Genomic DNA, 21422 nt, shown 5'->3' with positions numbered 1-21422 from the left:
TTTTTGAGACTACTGCAAAGAAATGAGAAGTCTTCTGTTTTGGTTGAGTACATTGTGCTCTTGGTCACATCCCTTTTTGTAACTGCCTTCTGCTCTGCATTTTTATCTCTTTGTGTCCTATTCCTACCTCTTGTTTCATTTTGGATTGCCTCAACATGGGGTTTTCTTGGTGAGAGGTTGTAGCAAGGGAGTTTAGCATTGCCTCCCTCTGCACACTAGTAACATGCGTTATCTATGATGTCAGTGCTGTTGTCTCTGAAAGATCCTTCATGAATGTCACCCACCACTACTGCTGCCAACCCATAGCTGCTTGGCATCCTAGTGCTTTACCTAGTGTTATTTAGACTAAGCATGATTGTTGTGTGTTATTGTTGTGTTATTGATGAAATTCACAGTCATGGCATATGGTGGAAACCATAAAAGAGTAAAGATGATGCAACTGCATCCGAGTTTATCATTAAGAACAACAATGAAATACAACAGCCCTATTAAAAAGCAATCTGTCCTTGAGCCATAGCTTGGGAAGTTACTTTGGACGTTATCACATAGGATGAATGTCTCTCAATTTTGAAAGAAAGGGGGGCCAATTTGGAAATGAACACAAATATGTGGATGGTTATCACACCACATAAGAACATACTGTAGCACCCATCCCAAAGCCAAAGTAGTGCGAATGCAAAAGAAATTATCATATGAGTACGTACCCTTTGTACTCTAGAATTCAAATTAGCATCCCTGCACATGCGGAGTAAGGGCAAAATTAGATCGTGATCTTTTTACACTTCCGGAGGGGCTTGCCTCTGGTTTCCGTGGTTTTGCCTTGTTTCACGTTATTTGTTCATTCATTACCACTTATTTCACGTGATTTAGGCAATTCACGTTATTTGTTCATTCATTACCCTTTATTTCACGTTATTTATGCAATTCACTTTATTTGTGCATTCATTACCCCTTATTTCACATTATTTAGGCAATTTACCAATTCAAAACCAGTCCAAAGTAACCTTGTACTTGGTTTGAGCATTGGACTATGTCTAGAAGGCAGGTATCGAATACCACTGGGTGACCTGGTGCAAGTCACACTCTCTCAGCCTCCTCAGAAAATGGCAATAGCAAAACCCATCTGAATAAACCTGCCAAGAAAACCCTGCAACAAGGTTGCGAGAGAGAAAGAGAGATCCCTAGCCAATCCTTTCCCTCCAGTTGGAGAGGATGAGTTTTGCAAAGGGAAAGAGACAGAAAGGGCTGAGAGGAGGAGGGAAGGAGGCAGTGTGTATGTGTCTCTGTGGGGAGGGCTGCTTCATCCCCAAAACAGCTGCAGAACAGCTCTAAGAGGAGAGAAAAGCCCCCCACACCCAGAGCGAGGGAGGGAAAATTGCAGCCAGCAAAGGAGTTTGGGAATTGTAATCTGATTAGAAGGCAATCCAAGGGTGACCGAGACATGCGTTCCATACCTGCCAATTCGAACTGAACGCAACTTTGGAGTGGAACAGGATTTGTAAATTCTGTATTTCCCCGAATTTACACATCTCTTGGTTGACCCAGGATTGGGGTCGAACTGACCTAGCATTGACTTCGATTACATGTGATAACCTCTCGCGCAATAACGTGAATCCACACGATTGCATCCGGGATCACACTACATTGACTTCCCAATTTTCCCCAATTTCCCTCATGTGATAATATCCTTTGTTGTAAGTTGGGGGATTCTGAGAAATGTATCCAAATATACTTCAAGTTCTTTGAATATTGGGTAGACGTAATACTTGTGTTGTCTACTAACTTGGATTAATTCCTGTGGCTTTTTACAGAGAGACTGGTTAACGCTCTGGATTTCTCTGAACAGTCTTGGCAGTGGGACATTGCTGGAGTGAACTGTTCTATTCAGGCAATCTCCATGGAAAATTCACAGAGATGGCAAATTTCCTCATGCATATTTCTTTCCTGCATATCCTTCCATGAGAACATTTCCCAAACCCTGCCATGGAGGGGAATACAATACACAACCTGCCTTGAAGCATATTGCCTACTTTATTTATTTATTTGTGGAAAAGCTAACTCCTATGATTTTCGCAGTCTGTTTATTTCAGGCTAATTCACTTTAAGGGCTGATAACAGTGAATTAGTAGTTACTCTCTAAGGTAACACTGCAGCGAGGGGCAGCTCTCAGATATAAAAGGTAAGCCTTGGCTGCTGAGGTCAAACAAAAATGTTCTGCACAGTACAAAAATCAGATCACCCACCCGTAAATTATTCTTTCCCTTTTGTGAAGTCTACTTTTTTAAAAAAAGCTGCACACTGAATGGTATAGTTAATTACCTTCCTTTCAAGCCATTTTCATATTCCTTTGAAAGAGACACAAGGATCTTTGTCTCATGGAAATTAAAGTCTACTTTGGTGGCAGTCTATGTAATGAAAACATTCTGTAATAATAAACACATAGAGTCCTATTCACATTCTATATGCAGGCTTCTGCGTTGGAGAAGCCAATGGAGGTCATGGATTTAAGCTTTTCTATACTTCCAGTCCCATTCAGAAAGAAAACTTGCTGAGTTTGGGAAACATTCTGAGAAGATCCATTGCTTGGGGAGAACTCCTGAAGCCACAGAAATGTTAATTATTTCCTTTCTCATTGGGAATGCTAATCCTGAGGTGTCAAAACCAAATATGATTGTGTAGTTTGGCCAAAGAAAGGTGTTTGGCTCCAGCTGGGAAAAGATCAGAACCTGCCTAAACCTTCGTTCTTAAGACATATCATAGAATCATAGTTGGAAAGTACCACAAGAGTCATCCAGTCCAACCCATTGCCATACAAGAATCCACATTTAAAGCACTCCTGCTAGTTGGCTAAGGCGCGTTACACACGCGCCTATAGTACGTCCCCAGGACGTACTAGGGTTAGGAAGGGGCATCACTTCCTGACACCCCTAACCCTAGTACAGACTGGGTCCGTACAAAATGGCGGCACCCTATGCACACGAGCGCCGCCATGGGGACGTCACCACCGCACCGCCTCCAAACGGGGTGGCGCGGAAGTGACGTCCTCGCATTGCGCAAGGGCGCCTGGGGCTCCAGCGACGCAAATGAGAAAGGGGCCGAGCGGCCCCTTTCTCTGCGTCCCCGCCGCCGTTGGGTGTCCTTGGGGCATGAAGCCCCAAGGACACCCCTTTCCAGGCCGCGGGGAAGCGACCTTTTGCCGCTTCCCCGCGGCCTGGAAAGCGGCGGATTGGGGCCTCAAAGGCTGCCACTGTGGCAGTTGAGGCCCCAATTTGGTGGGGAAAGGAGTGCGTACAGGCCGCCCCAAACGGGTGGTCTGTAAAGCGCCTAAGTTAAAAAAAAACTCCGAAGAAGGACGGTCCATTAAACTCTGACACAGTCTATTCCACTGCTGAGCAGCTCTTACAGTCAGTAAGTTCTTCCTAATGTTTAGGTGGAATCTCTTTTCATGTGATTTGAATCTAGTGGTACGCATCCTGGGGCAGAAGAAAATAGGCTTGTTTCATCTTCCACATGGCATCCCTTCAGATGGTAAAGACAACTATCATATAACTTCTCCATCTTCTCTTTTGCAGGCTAAACATATGCACCTCCCTTAGCTGTTCTTCACAGGCTATGGTTTTCAAACATTTTACCATCTTAGTGGCCTTCCTCTGGACATGTTCCAGATTTTCAATATCCTTCTTGAACTGGATATATTATTACAGATGAGTCTTACTTTGGCCCAAATGAGGACTGCTGCTGAGCAGACTTGCAAACATTTGTTTTGTAAGCATACAAAAGTAATGCATATCTATGATATGTGACCAAATTATAATAGTTTGCTATTATTTATTATATTCCTTGGACACCTTTCTCTAAAGGTGTCTTACAAATAAAACACCTGAAACCTAAAAACAATATATAACATAAAACAGTCCTGCTCCAAGAAAACATTGTAGGAATAATAAAGTGCCTGAAAACCAATTTAAAAATTGGCCAATTATTTATCATCAAATACCTGGGAATAATGAAATGTCTCCATTTGGTAAAGAAAATCTAACGCTGGAGCCAGGTTGGCATCCCTGGAAAGAAAATTCCATAGACAGGAATTAAAATAGCACAGCCCTCTTTTTTATTACCATCTTCCAAGGCTTTACAGTCCCTGTCTCAGAGTAATTATTCAGAGGAAGGCCATAGATCTGTGTTGAGAATGATCCAGAGTCTGGAGGGCTACATCTCTCCATTCTGGCCACCTCTAGAATTTCCAAGAGCCAAGCCACAAAGTCATGCCTACCATTTTAGGTGACCAGAAGTATCATCACATCACTCCTGGTTGCCTTTATAAGCTTTACTGAGGTTTTTTTGGGGGGGGAGTTCAAGAGTGCTCCCTCCCATTAGTCTTTTATATACTACTGGAAGCATTCTGATACAAGTGATTTTTCAGGGTTTTTTTGTTTTTGTTTTTGTTTTTTTTGGTGCAGGTGGGTTTGCTAGGTTTTGGGGAAACATCAATGGGTTCAGAAAGGCTTTGCTGTCTCTTCCCCCATGCCAGGACGCACGCAGACAATGTTGATGTCAGCAGGTTCATGAGCCAGTGTTACATGAAGAACTGTGTTAATGTATGAGACTTCATGGTGGGGGACAGTGAACAAAGTGTGGGCCATCAGTCCCCTCCAGGTTCCTAATGAAAAATAAAAGGCTGGATTGGAGCCAGAAAATTAGCCCCAACTCATGGCGACCCTGTATATGAGACATGTCCAACCTCCCCTGTCCTCCACTGCTCTGCTTATAAATTCAGGCCCATGGCCTCCCTTGAGTCTACCCATCTGGTGTGTGGTCTTCCTCTCTTTTTGCTGCCTTCCACCTTCCCCAGCATTATCATCTTTTCTAGTGAGTCATGTCTTCTCACGATGTAGCCAAAGTATAGCAGCCTCAACTTGATCATCTTGGTTTCCAAGGAGAGTTCAGGCTTAAACTGTTCAAGGAGCCATTTGTTGGTCTTTTTGGCTGTCCACAGTATCCTCAGCAAGTTTCCTTTCAGCTGGCTTTCTTCACTGTCCAGTTCTCACATCCATACATGGTGATGAGTAATACGATGGCTTTTCGGATCTTGTCTAATTCCTTCATGGCTGCCCTTTCCATTCCGAGTTTTCTTCTTATTTCTTGACTACAGTCCCCATTCTGATCAATGTTTGATTCAAGGCATGGGGAATCTTTAACTATTTTTATTCTTTATTATCTAATTTGAATGTATATAGATCCTCCATGGTCATTATTTTTGTTCTCTTTATGTTGGAACAATTCTGAACCCCACTTGTGCTTCTGGGATTGCCTTCTCCATATATGATTGCAGTCTATGCTTCAGAATGGTGAGCATAATTTTGCTTGCCGGGGATATTAATGCTACAGTCCTATAGTTGCTGCCATCTTTTGTGTCTTCTTTTTTTCCTGAATTGGGATGCATATTGATCGTTTCCTGTCCATTGGCAACAGTTTGTTTTCCATATTTGTTGGCATGTTGGCTAGAATCACTAGGGTTGATTCTGTCTCACTCTATTGGAATATCATCTGTTCCTGGTGAATTATTCTTCTGCAATCTCTCTCTTATGGCAGCGTTCCACCTCACTCTCAGCGATTCGGGCTTTGTTTTCTCATGTGCCTTCATTTCGTGCATTGTTCTTTTCGTTTATTCAGCCTTAAAAGCTCTCAGAGCGGCTTACAATTATTATTATTTTTGATTAGACGGTTCCTTGCCCTCGGTCTTATAATCTAAAAAAGACACGACACAAAAGGAGAAGGGAATGGTGGATATATTGCTTGTGTATTCTGTAAAAGCATACTCTTCATGCATAAAATATCTTAAAATGCTGCAGCTTTAGCCCAAGAAGGTAAATTCTGCAAGCTCTGACGTCCTGCCAAAAGAACATTAAGAAGAATCATGCTCTTCTGCAGCATTCTGTTCACTAATGGCCAGTTCTCTGTGAGGGAAAGGAACACCAGAACATGGGTGCAAGTGCACCCCACATTCCCCAGAAAATGATGCAATTTGCCAGTTCTGCCTCTAATATGGGAGCTGATATAGTGTCATCCTGACCAAGAGCCACTGATAGATCCTAATCTCAATGAAATAATTACCCAGTTCTCATTTTAAACAGTGGTTCCCAACTTTTGGTCCTCTATATATTTTTTGAGACTACAACTCCCAGAGTTCCTCAACAACGAGCACACTGACTGAGACTTCTGGGAATTGAAGTCCAAAAAAATCTAGAGACGCAAAGGTTGAGAAGCACTGTAAGGACTGAGGGGAGAAACAAGAGCACTGCGCATGCGCGTCCCAGCCACAGTCACACGCTCGCGCTGCGTGACTCGCTGCGAGAGGCGGGGCTTACAGGCCTGTGGGCGGGGTTGCTGGGAAGCAGGAGAAAAATGATCAGTGGAAGGGGAAGGGAAAAAAAGAGAGGAATTGGGCTTCGTCCCGCGCGCATGCGCAGGGGGCTTACTGCTTCAAGAGGAGGTTGTGGCGGTTGGCCCGACCGCACATGCGCACTCGGGGCTCCCTGGAGTGACGGAAGTGGGCGTGGCCTTCTCTCTGGGCCTGGCGGAGTCCAAAATGGCGGAGTACGACCTGACCACCCGCATCGCCCGCTTCTTGGACCGGCACTTGGTCTTCCCGCTCCTCGAGTTCCTCTCCGTCAAAGAGGTGAGAGAGCGCCGCCCGGGGAGGACTGGAGGCTCCGGCCGGGGCTGCCTCGCTGGTTCCCGAGTGGGTTTGGCCGGGGAAAGGGAAGGAGAGAGGCGCCTCCCTCTGCCGCCTCATGGCCCCGAAATGCCCGAGAGCCAAGCTGTATAAACCCAGGTTTAGAGAGAGAGAGAGAGAGAGAGAGAGAGACCTTGTAGCCCCTTTGAGACTCCCAGAAAGAAAGAAAGAAAGAGGCAGCATGGCTTCGGTCCACTTCCTCAGATGCATACTTCTTTTTTTCAGCGGGTCTGAAAGGGGCTACAAGATCTATTCACATACTGACTTTATAGATTGACACGGTATGAATTCTATATGTGTGAATGTAGAGAGAGAGAGAGAGAGAGACTGCAAAAGCAGAGCTCTTCATATTTGGTTTTGCATCATTCTTTTTGAATTATCCTGTATATGTGCTCTCTCTCTCTCTCTCTCTCTCTCTCTGTCTCTCTAGAGCACAGTAGCAAGTACATTTCTATACCGCTTATCACTGCATGTATGCACTCCCAAAGCAGCTTACAATGTGTAAGTTAATTGCCCCCAACAAGCTGGGCATTCATTTTAGCCACCTCAGAAGGATGCCACACTGAATCGACCCTGGAGCCTCTGGCTGGTATTGAACTCACAACCTTGTGCTTTGTGAGTGAGTGGCTGCAGCGCAGGCATTTAATCACTGTGCCATATATACATACACACATACGTTCCGGCCCCTGTCATGAAAATGGAGTTTCGCCCCATTGGCTTGAATATAGGTGCGCAAGCGTGCGCTGCAGGCTCACTCCACATTCATTCTCCCTCAGTTTGTCCCTTGCACATAAGCGAGGGATGTGGGTTCTAAAGGAGGGAGGCTGTACACACACACACACACACATTGCACTCACACACGTATACATACATACATACCTCTTCCTCTTTGTATGTACACACACATACACACATATATAGATATATATACATACACACACCTCTCTCTCTCTCTGTATACACACACACGTACATTTGTTGTATGCCTGCAAGTCTTTTCCCACTTATGGCGACCCTGTCACGGGGTTTTCTTGGCAAGATTCTTCAAAAAGATTTTACCATTGCTATTCTCTGAGGCTGAGAGAGTGTGACTTGTCCAACGTCACCTAGTGGGTTTACATGGTGAGAAGGGATTCGAACCCTGCTCTCCAGAGTCATGGCCCAACACTCAAACCACTGCACCTCTCTCTCTCTCTCTCTCTCATTGTCTCTCTCTCACACACACCTAACACACACACACTAATGTTTATATTTAAGAGCTTCCAGTGGCATCACCCAGTGGGGTAATTCATGGTGTCACCCCCCCACCACCATTGACCTCCTTCCCCCGTCCTACATCATAGCGGGTTTACATTATCTGCCCCTATTTACCTGTAAGAGGCTGGCATCCTGTCTAAGGGCTTATGTTGTTGTTGTCTAACTATCTCTTCCTAAACTGTTTGGGCTACCCTTCAGGATAGGGATGAAGAACATTAGTCCTGGGTATCAAATCCACCCTCCCTGGGGTCCCTCAATCTGGCCTGCAGATGGCCACACCGTCTTTCTTGTTGTTGTGTGCCTTCCAGTTTACAATTTATGGCAACGCTAAGGCAAACCTGTCATGAGGTTTTCTGGGCAAGTTTCCTCTGAGGGGGGTTGCTGTTGCCCTTCTCTGAGGATGAGAGAGCGTGGCTTAGCAAGGAATCGAACCCTGTCTCCAGAGTCATAGTCCAGTGCTCAAACCACTATCCTATGTTGGCTCCATTTAATGGCTTATAATTAAAATTTCCATTTGTCTGCATGTGTCCTTTTTGGGGCACTGTGGAGTTGTTACACCCATCGTCCTCTCACAACACCCTCTTTGACTTACTACTGTAAACCTTTGAAGCCCTTCTGCATGGCAGCACTGAGCCTCATGGGCAGGATCAGAAACTTAAAATGGTTGCAGCAGTGCTGAGACCTGAAGGTAACCTGGCTGATGTAATCATTCCTCATCTGGCTACAGAGAGTGATTCCCAAACTTCGTTCCTCTAGGTGTTTTGGACTTCATCTCCCAGAAGCCTCTAAGTCATCTTGGCCAACAATCAGGAATTCTGGGAGTGGAAGTCCAAAACATCTGAAGGACCAAAGTTTGGAATCCATAGAGTGAGACACTTCTCTGATCCTGCCCACTCACCATGAATAGAATCACAGAACCATAGAGTTGGAATAGACAGCAAGGGTCCAACCCCCTGCCGTGCAGGAAATCTTAAAGCATCCCTGATAGATGCCCAGGGGAAGGGCATTTTCAGAGGTTGTATGGTAAGTCCCAATGGAGTCACTAAAGTTGGTGTCACTTGTTGTGGTAACTAATGGTATGCCCCCCTCATTGACCGCCTCCTCCTCCCATACACTGCCTTGGCTCTGGTGTTGGGAGAAAGGTGGGATAAGTGAATAGATAAATAAATAATTACTCCTATAGCAAACATTCATTGGCTAATATCAATGGCATCACTAGAGTTGGCATCACCTGGTACAATAACTCGTGGTGTCATCCCCCTGTTGACCTCCTACCATGCCAAACCCAAAGTCATGCCTTTAAATTACAATATCATATGCGTAGCCTAAATGTGTTTACATGTACAAATGGCCCTCCATATCCACAGATTCATTCATCCATGGGTTTAAAATATTCCAAAATGATCTAAACTTTTAAAAAAGGGAAACTTTGATTTTGCTGTTTTATACAGGGAATACCATTTCACTACCCATTGTATTTAATGGTACTTTAGGATCCACGTATTTTGGTATCCACGCTGGGTATCCTGGAACCTAACCCCATTGGATACCTAGGGCCCACTGTACATTGTTTCATGTGGTTAAATCATATATGGAGAAGGCAATCCCAGAAGCATAAGTTCACATTTGCAGTACCAGTTTAAAATGAAGACTCCTTTGCTGTCAATCAAATTCAGTTCTGCTTTCGTCAAAGGTGACATTTCCTTAGGAAAGCCACACTCTCTCATCCTCAGAGGAGGGCAATAAAAATGCTTCCTAGAAGAATGGAAAGAACTTGCTCATTTTTAAAAAAGCTTTTGGAACTTTAGTTTGTTAGCGTTTTGTCACCTTGTATGTTTTGGTTACATGTATTTGTCACAAAGGGATCTTGTAGCACCTTTGAGATTGAGTGAAAGAGATTATAGCTTTCCTAGATATAGGGTGCATCTACACTATAGAAATAATGCACCTTGACACCACTTTAAGTGGTGTAGATCCATCCTATGGAATCCTGGGATTTGTAGTTTTGTTAGATACTTAGCCATCTCTGTCTAAGAGTGCTGGTGCCTGACAAAACTACAAATCCCAGGATTCTGTAGGATGGAGCCATGGCAGTTAAGGTGGTGTCAAACTGCATATTTTCTGCAGTGTAGATTCACCCTTGCTCTGCTTCTCAGATGGAAGACCAAGTCTTTTACCTAATCTCAAAGATGCTACAAGACCCCTTTGCTTATAGATATTGCAGACTAACACAGCTATATCTGTGTATTTGTTGGTTTGCTTTATATGGTGTTGCATTGTATTTCTGCCTGGATAATTTGTTTTACTATTCTGTTGTGTAGTTTTGTGTTTTTATTCCCCCTTCCTTCCCTTGTGTATGTGTGTCTATTTATTATTATTATTATTATTATAATACACCATTGTGGGGCTTGCTGTTTTGTTTTTCTTGTATTTGTAAAGTGCGCCATGTGCACTGATCATGCTATAAAAATTGATTATGATACCTCCTTTTTAAAGTTTCAAAAAGAGAGAATTGGAAGGTTTTCAATGTGTTGGACGAGTCTCTGTTTGTAGTTCCCTAATGTTCATGTGTACAGTAGTGATAATGGGTTTTGACAACTACAGTAATGAAATGTGAACTTGTGGTTCTAGTCTACAGACAGCTTTATTAGCTACTTTTTGTGATTGGTTGTTTAATGCATTCAAATTGTTTCCGACTTAACGGTGACTTTAAGGCGAACCTGTCACAGGGTTTTCTTGGCAAGATTTCTTCAGAGGAGTTTACCATTGCCTTTCCTGAGGCTGAGAGCTTGTGACTTGCCCCAGATCACTCAGTGGGTTTCGTGGGTGAGCCAGGAATCAAACTCTGTTCTCCAGAGTTGTAGCCCAACACTCAAACCACTGTCATGCTGGCCCTATCACATTGAAATAGGCTGGCATATTCCTGGGAAAGATCGCTATAGTTAACACAGTTAATAATTGCTGTGCCTTTTGACAGAAAACTGAATAAAAATTTGGTAATTTTCCAGTATGAATATTGCCTCTGTTGAACTCACTAGATGGTCTTACGTAAACTCATCTTTCAGTGCTTCAGCTCCTCTACAGTATTCGATCAGTACAATAACCTATCTTACTTGGGGGTTTGTAGGCATTGCAACAAAACATTTATAAAATGATCTGAACACAGGAAGCATAAGGCAAAAGCAGGATACTATTTTAGATGGCCTATATCATGTGCAAATAGCAGATGCTGGCAACCTTTTTAATAATATTATTATAATTTTTTATTTTGCTAAAAATGCAGCAAGATCTGATATGTTGGCATGGTAGTGTCCTTTGTGTAACAGTTAAATTAGTGAAAGTGTGCACTAGTCCTTGGCTTATTTTGAATGTCTGCAATCTCTCTGACCATTTCACCCAGACACTCCCTTGGAGAACGGTGGAGTCTCCTTCTTTGGAGGTCTTTAAACAAAGGCTGGATGGCCATCTGCTGGGGGTGCTTTGATTGTGAGTTCCTGCATGGCAGGAGGTTGGACTGGATGGCCCTTGTGGTCTCTTCCAGCTCTGGTTCTGTTATTCTAAATGTAATTGGTTGCTTTCTCTGTCTTTTGTTCAGAGGCTACTGACTTCTTGTGTTCTTGAAATTGTATGAGTCAGTATTTATTAAGTGTTCAAAACTCTATGTTGAATTGAAAAAGAAATAAACTGACTTTTTTGGGGGGGAGGGGAGGAAAAGAGCCCTATTCTGGATGAAACCACTTTTCTGGCTTTCTCAGATCTCTTAAATTCTTATGCCACTAGAAATATGACCATGGAAGCTGGTTAAAATTGGTCCCTCTTGTTATCTTAAAGGGATATGAGCTTTATAATAATAGAGTTTTGCTAAGGTGTTTTTTGACAATTGGCAAGGTGCCGTTTATCACAATGCTGTTCTTTGTTTTATACTCATATTGTGAATTGATACTCATATTGTGAACTGCGCCAAACCAAGATTCTTAATTAAACTTGCTATTACAATAGAAAGTCTGTCAAACAGTTATTATTTTTCTTCAGATATACAATGAAAAAGAACTGCTTCAGGGGAAACTGGATCTCCTTAGTGACACCAAGATGGTGGACTTTGCTATGGATATCTACAAAAACTTGTATTCTGATGATATTCCTCATGGTAAGTTATCTGCCCATAAAAAGAAATGTGACATGGTCTGCCTTCATGCTTTTGAAAGAATACAATAAATAAAATAAATATTAACTGAATTTAATGTTGACCAGGTCAGGAGTCTTCACTTTATAATGAATGTGTTCATTCATTTTCCCCAATTTCATTTCCAATCTTGCTCATTTCCATGTGTTTGTTTCTATGCCCCAATGCAGACAACATTGGTTTACTTGCCTGTTCCAGTTGAACACTTGCAGCCTAAATACCGAGGCATAAAAACTGGTTTGTAATCCAGACACTGGGACAAGAGAGGCAGAAGATGGGTTTTGCTCCCTTGCCAGTAGAAGGTCTCTGTGTGTAACAAGAAATGGGAGGGAGCAGGTGCATATGTCTCTTTTTCTGATTTGGAGAAAGGCAGGATTTTAAAATAGGCCTTGCCTGCACCTTTCTCATTTAAGAATGGAGGGGTGGTGAAGAGAGGCTAAGGAGGGAGCACAAGAAAGGACTATAATTCCTTATCCCCGCTGTTCGCCCACTTGTCAAGCCTTTATCTAGTAGTGTGTAAACATTACAAAGAATTAGTATAAAAATGGTTTATCCTGCGTTTTATTTTTGTTCCCAGCTTTGCGTGAGAAGAGAACCACAGTTGTAGCACAGCTAGAACAGCTTAAGGCAGAAACTGATCCAATTGTCAAGATGTTTGAAGACCCAGAAACTACACGGCAAATGCAGTCTACAAGGTGATCTTATTAGCTAGTGCTTCTATGCATTTTCCAAATAAATGATAGCAGTTGTTTGCGGAGTTGTTATTTCACATGAATTTGAGAATGTTCTGTGTTTAATCTTCTAATTAAATGATTTCAGTACAATCATGTACAGCTGTATTCAAAACTAGGTCCTCTTCAGTCCATGTTAGACTTGTATGTAAATATGCATTGGGTTGCAGCCTCAGTTATTAGGAGATTTTAATTCTCTCTTAGAAATTGAGATAGCAGTAGCACTGCTTTTATGTATGTTAATATCCTGCAGCTTCTGTTCAGCTTGTGAAACTTAACTGAAAGAAGCTTGCAAACAGTGAAAGCTGAATTTGTCTAGCTGTTATAGTTTTGACAGCAACTGAAGTGTATGCCGCATAGAAAAATCAGGGCACAAAGGAAGAATTGGCTCTAAACATTCCACCTAATCCTATCACATGCTGTAGAAAATGCTTGAATACATAACATGTTTGTTCAAATGTGTTCAAATGCTTGAACACAAGAACTATTTATAAATTTATTTATATCCTGCCCCAATTACTTTTTGTAGAGAGGTGGGATATAAATAAATTTATTATTATTACTATGTGTTCAGAGGCATATTTTCTGGGAGTTCAGAGACACTACCTTTCACTTTTAATAAAGACGGGGTAAAAAAGGTTAAAAATGGCTTGGTGTTTATTTGCAAGGTAGCATGTGGTGAAACACCACAGTTGCAGCTTTCACTCCCTCTATAGTCCCCTGGTCTTAGTTTTGTAGCAACTTTGAAGTTTTTGAAATGGACACTGAGATTCTTAGAAAGTTAAATTTTAAGGAAGAATTGTGGGTAGAATTTGAGTTATGAATGTATAGGGGGCACTTAGTTTTGTATACTGAAAAATATGGCCTTTATAGTTTGTGGGTTTTGCCTACGATGAGAGGGCTATACTGTATTTGTCGCAGTTAAACTTCCAGAACCATTTCCTTTAATAGTTTGCCTTGTAAGAATATAAGCTGTGATTTGGTATTCTGATTTCTTACAGAGTGTTCTGCCATGGTATTTTGAATTAGGAACTAAAATGTCTACAGTTGTCCCTCCATTTGTGCTGAATCTCACTTACTCGCGAGGGACAAATGAAGGGACTTATAATGGGGAGCGTGCCCGCAGGTGCCTGGAGGAGGGTGCCACTATTCAAGCCACTAGGGCTTGAATGTTGGCACATTTCCATTTTTGCAGGGGATTTTTGCAGGGGGGGCCTGGAACTGATCCCCCGTGAAAACAGAGGGGCCACTGTAATTCCTTACAGTGGTACCAATTATGCAACTAACAATTCTGCATCTTGCTTACATCTTATAACTTAGACTTTTCTGATGGAAAAATTGATCTTAAAGATTTCTAAAAAGGTTTGTTTTTTTAAATTGGTTCTGATTTGAAATATTAATTGGTTGCAATTGTTCATATTTCTTAAAAGGTGCATCCTGCCCTTTTTATTCTTTCAAATTGCTGTAGATAATCTTATTAGGAGTACCTAACAAGCTGCTGGTGAATCTTCATATTAAAGTGATGGCCGTCTTGGATGTTTACATAATGGTCGCAAACATCACTTGCTATTTTTGTTTATGAATATGTTTCCAAATGTGTTGTAGATGTTATCCCTGCAGTTATGGATTCCAACTTATTGTGTGTGTGTGTGCATGTGTATGCCAGTACACTCTGTTGTAATTTGAAAATCCTGTTTTTGTTTTGCCTTTGTGTTGCTTCAGGTTCTTTCTAATTTATGGTCAAATGTATCTCAGGGCTTTCTTGGCAAAATTTGATCAGAAGAGGTTTGCCATTGCCTTCTTCTGAGGCAGAGTGTGACTTGTCCAATGTAACCCAGTGGGTTTGTGGCTGAGCAGAATTTGAACCTTAATCTCACAGTCAAACCACAGTACCACACACACTTGAATCTTGTTAAACTAGTTGAACATCTTTAAATTAATTGATAGTTGGATTAGAGAAAAGGAAGCGAGCTTCTGTTTGCTACCATCAGAGCAAATTTAGTGTGACTCTGACCATTGTATACATAAGTATTGGGCAACTTGACATTGTACGTAGAGCCAACCGCATGTAAAAATCCTTTAGTCAAGTGTCAATTGCTTTTGTATCAAAACTAATCTGTTTTAATATATGATATCTATAAACTTTAAAATTAGCAGTCAGTAGACAAATATATTTTTCTCTAATTTCACAAATCTTTAGTGATTTATAGCATCACAGTTAACTTTTCTTTGTTTCAGGGATGGTCGGATGCTGTTTGACTACTTAGCAGACAAGCATGGTGTAGGTATTATATCTGTAATATTGAGTGCAATATTTTGTGTTTTTAAATGAAGCCTATCAAACATGAAATGAAAAAAAAATATTAAGATGATCAAATGAGCTTCGCTTAGTGAAACAGATAATTTTTGCAATTAATTTTGTTCATTTTTTATAATGTATACTACAGTGGTGCCTCGGGTTACGAAATTAATTCGTTCCGCCATTCCTTTCGTAACCCGAAAATTTCGTAACCCGAAACACTTTTCCGTTAGCACTGGAAAGCCTATAGCTGCACTTTGCAGCATTTGAATTTCGCGCCGAAATGAATTTCGTAACCCGAAAAATATTTCGTAACCCAAAACAGTTTTTGCCAATCCAACTTTTTCGTATCCCGGAAATTTCGTAACCCGATCATTTCGTATCCCGAGGCACCACTGTATTCTACTATCTAAAGTGAATTGCTTAAGAAATACAGCTGCTTTCTGTAGTATATAGCAATAGCATCACTAAGGGCAGTGTTTTGGTACAGACCACACCAGATTACACCACAGATGGGGTGTCACCCAGTGGAGTAGTATACCCCGGTGGGGGAGGTGGGCAGCTGCCTTCCATGTCCTATGCAGCCATATCCCCACAGGACTGGGGAGGGGGGCGAGCATGGCCCCCATTTCACTACTGCAATGCCCTTCTAAGCGCCGCAAGAGCAAAATGGGGGGAATGCCCTTTTGGCCCTTCTCCTGGAAGCCCTGCTCCCCAGAAACCCTGATCCCCCACACTGGATGACACTCCAGGCAGGTTTGCCACTGGTGTACAGAGGATATTCTGTGCTGAATTGGTTTTGTCCTCCTATGCCCTTCTTTAGGTAGGCTCTCCACCAATCAATTTGAACTAAAATTCCTCATATATTCCCAGTCTAATGCATTGCCTCCCCTATATACTGATGTTGGGAAGAGAGCTCTATGCTTTTCTCTTTTTTCCTCTTGCTTGCCTCTCTTCACCTTAGCCTGCTTCCTTTGTTCCCTCAAAACAAAATTAAAGCCAAAACAAACAAAGCCCTAGCTTCCTATAGTGCTTATTTAGAAAATAATCATAAACCTAAACTCTGTCTTAGTTTCTACAAGCAAAAGTGTGGATATATCTTACACTAAAGAGAGAGACACGTCCACTTAATGGCTTAAGAAAAGACAACAGAAGCTGTAGGTTTTGTAATAAACAAAATGACTACAGTGCACCCGCGTCATATGAAGCTTTCAGCATACGTTGAATTCCGTGCAGGGAGGAAGAGGCGGTTTGTCCCATTGGGAGTAATGGGGTGCACACGCATGGCGCGCGCACACCACCACATACACGAGCCCCATTCATTTAAATCGAGCTCAGGCATTCGCGGAATTTGCTTTACATGGGGGAGTCTGGAAAGGGTCCCCCACATAAAGCAGGGGCACACTGTATTATTATCTGGTCAAACTGTCATTTAGAGTTACAGTTGTAACATTTAGATTTGCAACATATTTAGATATAACATGTACACTGAGTACGTATTTTGGCAATCTTCAGTAGTGTGTTATAGCAGGTAATAAAGCCCCCCTGTATATACAAAAGATGGCAGAATGAACTTGCTCTTTATTATTTTCCTCAGACCCTCATATCTCTATGTTTGGAGCTCACAAGATTTAATTCAGTCACAGTAAACTAATATATCTGTTGGATGTTCTAAAAGATAAAATTGGAACTCTAGAGTTGACACTTGTGGCCTGGGGATGGTTTCTGGTTGTCAATGTAGCCAGTTACCTTACTAATGATAAGCAAACTTTCATCTCAGGCTTTGACACCAGCTGATTTTCCCTTTTATAAAGCCCTCCTGATATTTTAGGATTACAGCTGGTTTGCAGGTGAGGGCTAATAGAGGACAACAATGTCTAGAGGGCCATAGGTTTCTCAACCCATCCTTGTAAGTAAATGTGCTTGAAATGTGGGTAATACCTCAGTGGTCTAAGATAAACTGCAGTCTACTATAGCACTCTGCTGTATGTTTATGACTGTAGCTAAGGTGTTCACTTTTTTAATGCCTCCATATAAAAGATTTTCTGTCAGGGAAAACAAAACAGCAATGAACAGTGTACAGTGGGCCAGTATACAGAACCCCTCCACCCCCATCCTCATGGATACCAAAATCTGGGGTGCTGAAGTCCCATTAAATACAGTGGCAAAGTAAAATGGTGCCCCTTACATAAAATGACAAAATCAAGATTTACTTCTTGGACTGTGTTTATATATTTAAGATTATCAAACCATGGATGGTTGATTGTGTGGATGAGGAATCCATGGATATGGAGAGCTGACCATATATCAAGGAGCAGGTTTTAGCCTAGCCTGTTTTGTGCTCTGTGGGCTTTATACTTGTTTTATTACTTTGGGAAGATGAGTCTCTGTTTTCAGTCCATTGTGTTGCCAGTTCTGCTGCTGTGTGTTTAGACCAGACATAAAACCAGGATAGGCAACTAGGCCCTAATTTTACAAGCCCATTGTGGGTAATTAATCTCTACAAGAGTGATTTCCTTCTTTTCAGTATCCTGCTCAGTATGGAATTGGAAATGGGAATGAGAAAATTAAGTAGACTAGAGAAGAGTATGGTAGAAAGAGAAAACAGTGTGCCTACCTACTTTTAGCTCTGCCCTGTTAAGCACCAGTATTCATGCTTCCCACTGTCACATGCAGCCCATGATAGAAAACTCCTGAAGCTCTTGACAGAGTACCCCTCCTTTAAATGAATCAGCTAAAACTTTTTATTGATGCTATTTGTCCTGATTTGTTTTTCAGTTTAGGCAGGAATATCTAGATACACTCTACAGATATGCAAAAATCCAATATGAATGTGGCAACTATCCAGGAGCAGCAGAATACCTGTACTTGTTTAGAGTATTGGTAAGTGTATTTTTTAAATGATCATGAATTTAAATGTTTATAGCCTCCACATTACATAGGGATTTGCTGTTAATTTTGAGAGAATATTATTAACAGAAAGGACACATTTCTAAGAGGGTATTTTCAATCACACATGTGATGGTAAGAATGATTTTATGCTTGTCTGCCAAATCATCATAACAGGCTGTTTGATCCTTTGTGTTTAACTCTTGAACAAACTGGAAGCCTGACACATCCAGCACACATGGGTTGAAATCATGTGCCTCCATAAAGATAAACAAAGTTGGCCTCTAGGTTGATGGTTCATCAGAGGTGGGAATCATGTTCCCTTCCAGATGGTATTGGACTATACTACAGCATATCTCACCATAGTATGTATGTTGCTGTTCAACTTCTGGGTGGATATGTTATTACCATTTCTCTTTTATATATACACTGGGTGGATGTTTGTGTTTACTTTGGCCAAAATTGAAGTGTTGTAGCTATAGATGTTGAATTGGCCACCAAATTGCTAGTTACACCAGTCCAGGAGAGAGAGAGAGAGAGAGAGAGAGAGAGAGATATCTATATAGTAGTTGAAGATGCTCATTATACCATATTGCAAAGACAGGACACTGCCTGATGTGTTGGCGTGTGCCCTCCTGAAGGACCAGCTGCATGCATAAAAATGTGACTTTTGATAGAAAATACTTAATTGTATCAGTGATGGCGGTGTCCTGTCTTTGCAATATCCTTCCTAGGGCAGGCCACCTATTGATTTTCTTCATACATTTAGAACAATAGAACATACCATCTTGTTTAAAAGGATAGAAGGGGTATTGAATTGAAGATGGTTTGTTATGTACCAGTACTTATCGATTTTTATGGATGTGGCTTAATGCTTTACTTAAAAATATACTTGTTCATTTAGTTAGTTTTATTGCTATGTTAATAGTAGCACTTGTCAAGAGATGGTCTTTAACTGAGAAAATGACCTATATATAAATATATAAAGAAGACTCCGAATATTAGTTCCTAAAGAACTAATTTGCTGAGATACAGACAAACAGAACAAAATTAATAGGTGGAAACCAGCTCTGTATTTCTTGTCTAAGAAAACCCTATGAAATTCATGGGATTGCCATAGTCTACAGGCAGCTCAAAGACACATGAACTCACACCCAATGCTGAACAGCTGCTCATGAGAACTTTGTCAGATCTTTATAGAGTGTTAAGGATTTAGAGTAATCATTTCTTGGAAAATAGCTTGTACAAAAAGCAACCTGTTCCCCCACCCACCCCCCAAAACTCTAAGCGGCTCTGCCTTCTTGCTTTTGTCAAGATCTTGCAAATGCAACTGCTGGTCATGTACTACAACAGCATGAAGAGTGGATTATTCATGTTGCTTGCTAATGTGTGTGGTGCAGGGGAGGAATACTTTTTGAGAGAGAAGATGTATTTTGTTGCAGTCATAGCACAGTAAACTTATTATGGCTGGCTGAGTGAACATTTTATTTTGTTAAGCAATGAAAACTCATAGTTGGGGGAAGTCCAGATATTGAAACGACTCTAGCATAGACTTTCCTGAAAGTGGGTTACTGTGCAGTGCCAACAGAAGTTGTAGGGAACTAAGCCAAAATAGCAAGTGTTGGTTTTGCCACCTTGAATGTCTATGCTCTGAAGGCAAGAAAAATAGTATTTTTTCGACTAGGTACTTAAATATGCTTACTTTCAGCATCATTTAAAGTTTTTGAAGCATATGAACAGAATTATTTCAGATGTTTTCAAAAATGTTAACTTTACTTATCTCTGTGGCCATCATCCAACACTGTCATTCCATTAGTGGAAATAATGTAGCAATCACAGGTACTTGGTTGTGGACTGCATGTAAGGAGTGGAGTCAATGCAGTTTTCAGTTGTAATGCTGAGGGACTACAAGAACAAATGTGCAACTAGGGAAAAACAGTGAAACTCTACTAGTATGGCATTTTCCTCTGCTCATATTATGTTGAATTTAGACCTCTATTTGCAATGTTAAGTGGTATATCAAAGTTTTTTCTTCATTCAGACTGAAGCAGCATGCAAGATAAAGTGACAGCTAACATTACTAGTTATTCATGTTTCAAAAGCTTGTAAAAATTCCAGGATGATAAGGTTGTAGAATTACTTGTAGAACTAGCAATGCTCAATATACAGTCTTTTTCTTTGTTTCCGCTGTGCCCTTTTTAATGTCTTAGAACTTGATTAATGTTTAAGTGTGCTGTCCAGATTGTAAAATACAGTGCGCCCGCGCCATACGCGGGCGCGCCATATGCAGACTTGAGCGTATGTGCTCAAGCTGCGGTGCGCACGCGGGGCAGAAGGGGCGGCGCGTCCCATTCAATTGAATGGGTGCTTGCGCCCCGCGCGCGGCCGCACCGCCATGCACGAGCCCCATTGTTTCCAATGGGGCTCGAGCATAGGCGGAATTCGCCTTACGCGGCGGGATCCGGAACGGATCCCCCACGTAAGGCGAGGACGCACTGTACTATGTATTTTACTATGTAACTATGCACTGGTAGTAACTTGCAAGATTTCCTTGCTCTGAGCAAATTATTTTTAAATGGGCTGTTGGGAAGCACAAGCTGCAAAAGAACCATTACAGTTGGTCTGAGAATAGAATTTACTTTTAGAATGACTTGGTGTAATTCATCCTTGTTTCAGCTAAAGCTCACTGACTTTATCCTTACATGAATGAGTAATTATTCTTGAAAGAATAGTCATAAGGGCGTGCGGCCAGCATTGTGTTTCCTGAAATATGACTTTTTCTTCTTTTGGCATATATGTGAAATTGTGTTATAAGAAGGTTGATACATTAATATGCTGAAAGATGCCAGACTGGGCTGTAACTGTACCTGCTGGAATTGTAAGAGGTTCCCCTCTATTACACAAAGATACCTTGCCTTGAAATTACATAGAAGTAATGACGACTATATCTATCACTCTTTTAACAGTCTATGCAAGACATTGGTATGCTGGCCTGGTTTTTGTCTGAATTTTCTACATTCTGATTAGCAGTGGTTTTAAGTAGAGTTCGTGGTTTTACCACTTAAGCTTTAAACCCTTTTAAATTAATGCGTGAAACCCATACTACACTGAAGTATTGTTGACAAAGGACTCCTTACTGCTTGCACTGAATGTTCTGAGCAGAAACTGTGGCTGCCAATTCTCTAGACTTTCCTGGGTTTTTATAATCTCCAGCTGAATCTCCTTGGAAATGCCTACTGCTGATTGTTTCCTTGAAAATCAAAACTGATTTGCTAAATGAAACACAGCTCATTTTCCCAAAATTGTGGAGCAAGCATGTCAGAAGCA

The 21422-nt window shown here is 41.5% G+C and overlaps 1 protein-coding gene across 1 annotated transcript in view; it reads left to right on the top strand.

Moving 5' to 3' along the window:
* Nucleotides 1–6525: 6525 nt before the first annotated feature.
* The window catches only part of EIF3E (eukaryotic translation initiation factor 3 subunit E), a 31259-nt gene continuing 16362 nt past the window's right edge, over nt 6526–21422 (top strand). The window contains exons 1-5 of the mRNA XM_042465001.1: nt 6526–6679; nt 12026–12140; nt 12754–12871; nt 15146–15188; nt 17985–18089. Of these exons, the coding sequence (XP_042320935.1) occupies nt 6590–6679; nt 12026–12140; nt 12754–12871; nt 15146–15188; nt 17985–18089 (471 nt within the window). The 5' untranslated portion in view covers nt 6526–6589. The remainder of the gene's footprint in view (nt 6680–12025; nt 12141–12753; nt 12872–15145; nt 15189–17984; nt 18090–21422) is intronic.

Source organism: Sceloporus undulatus, chromosome 4 (genome assembly GCF_019175285.1).
Source record: "Sceloporus undulatus isolate JIND9_A2432 ecotype Alabama chromosome 4, SceUnd_v1.1, whole genome shotgun sequence".
Taxonomy (NCBI): domain Eukaryota; kingdom Metazoa; phylum Chordata; class Lepidosauria; order Squamata; family Phrynosomatidae; genus Sceloporus; species Sceloporus undulatus.
This window is presented reverse-complemented; position numbering and strand designations above follow the sequence as displayed.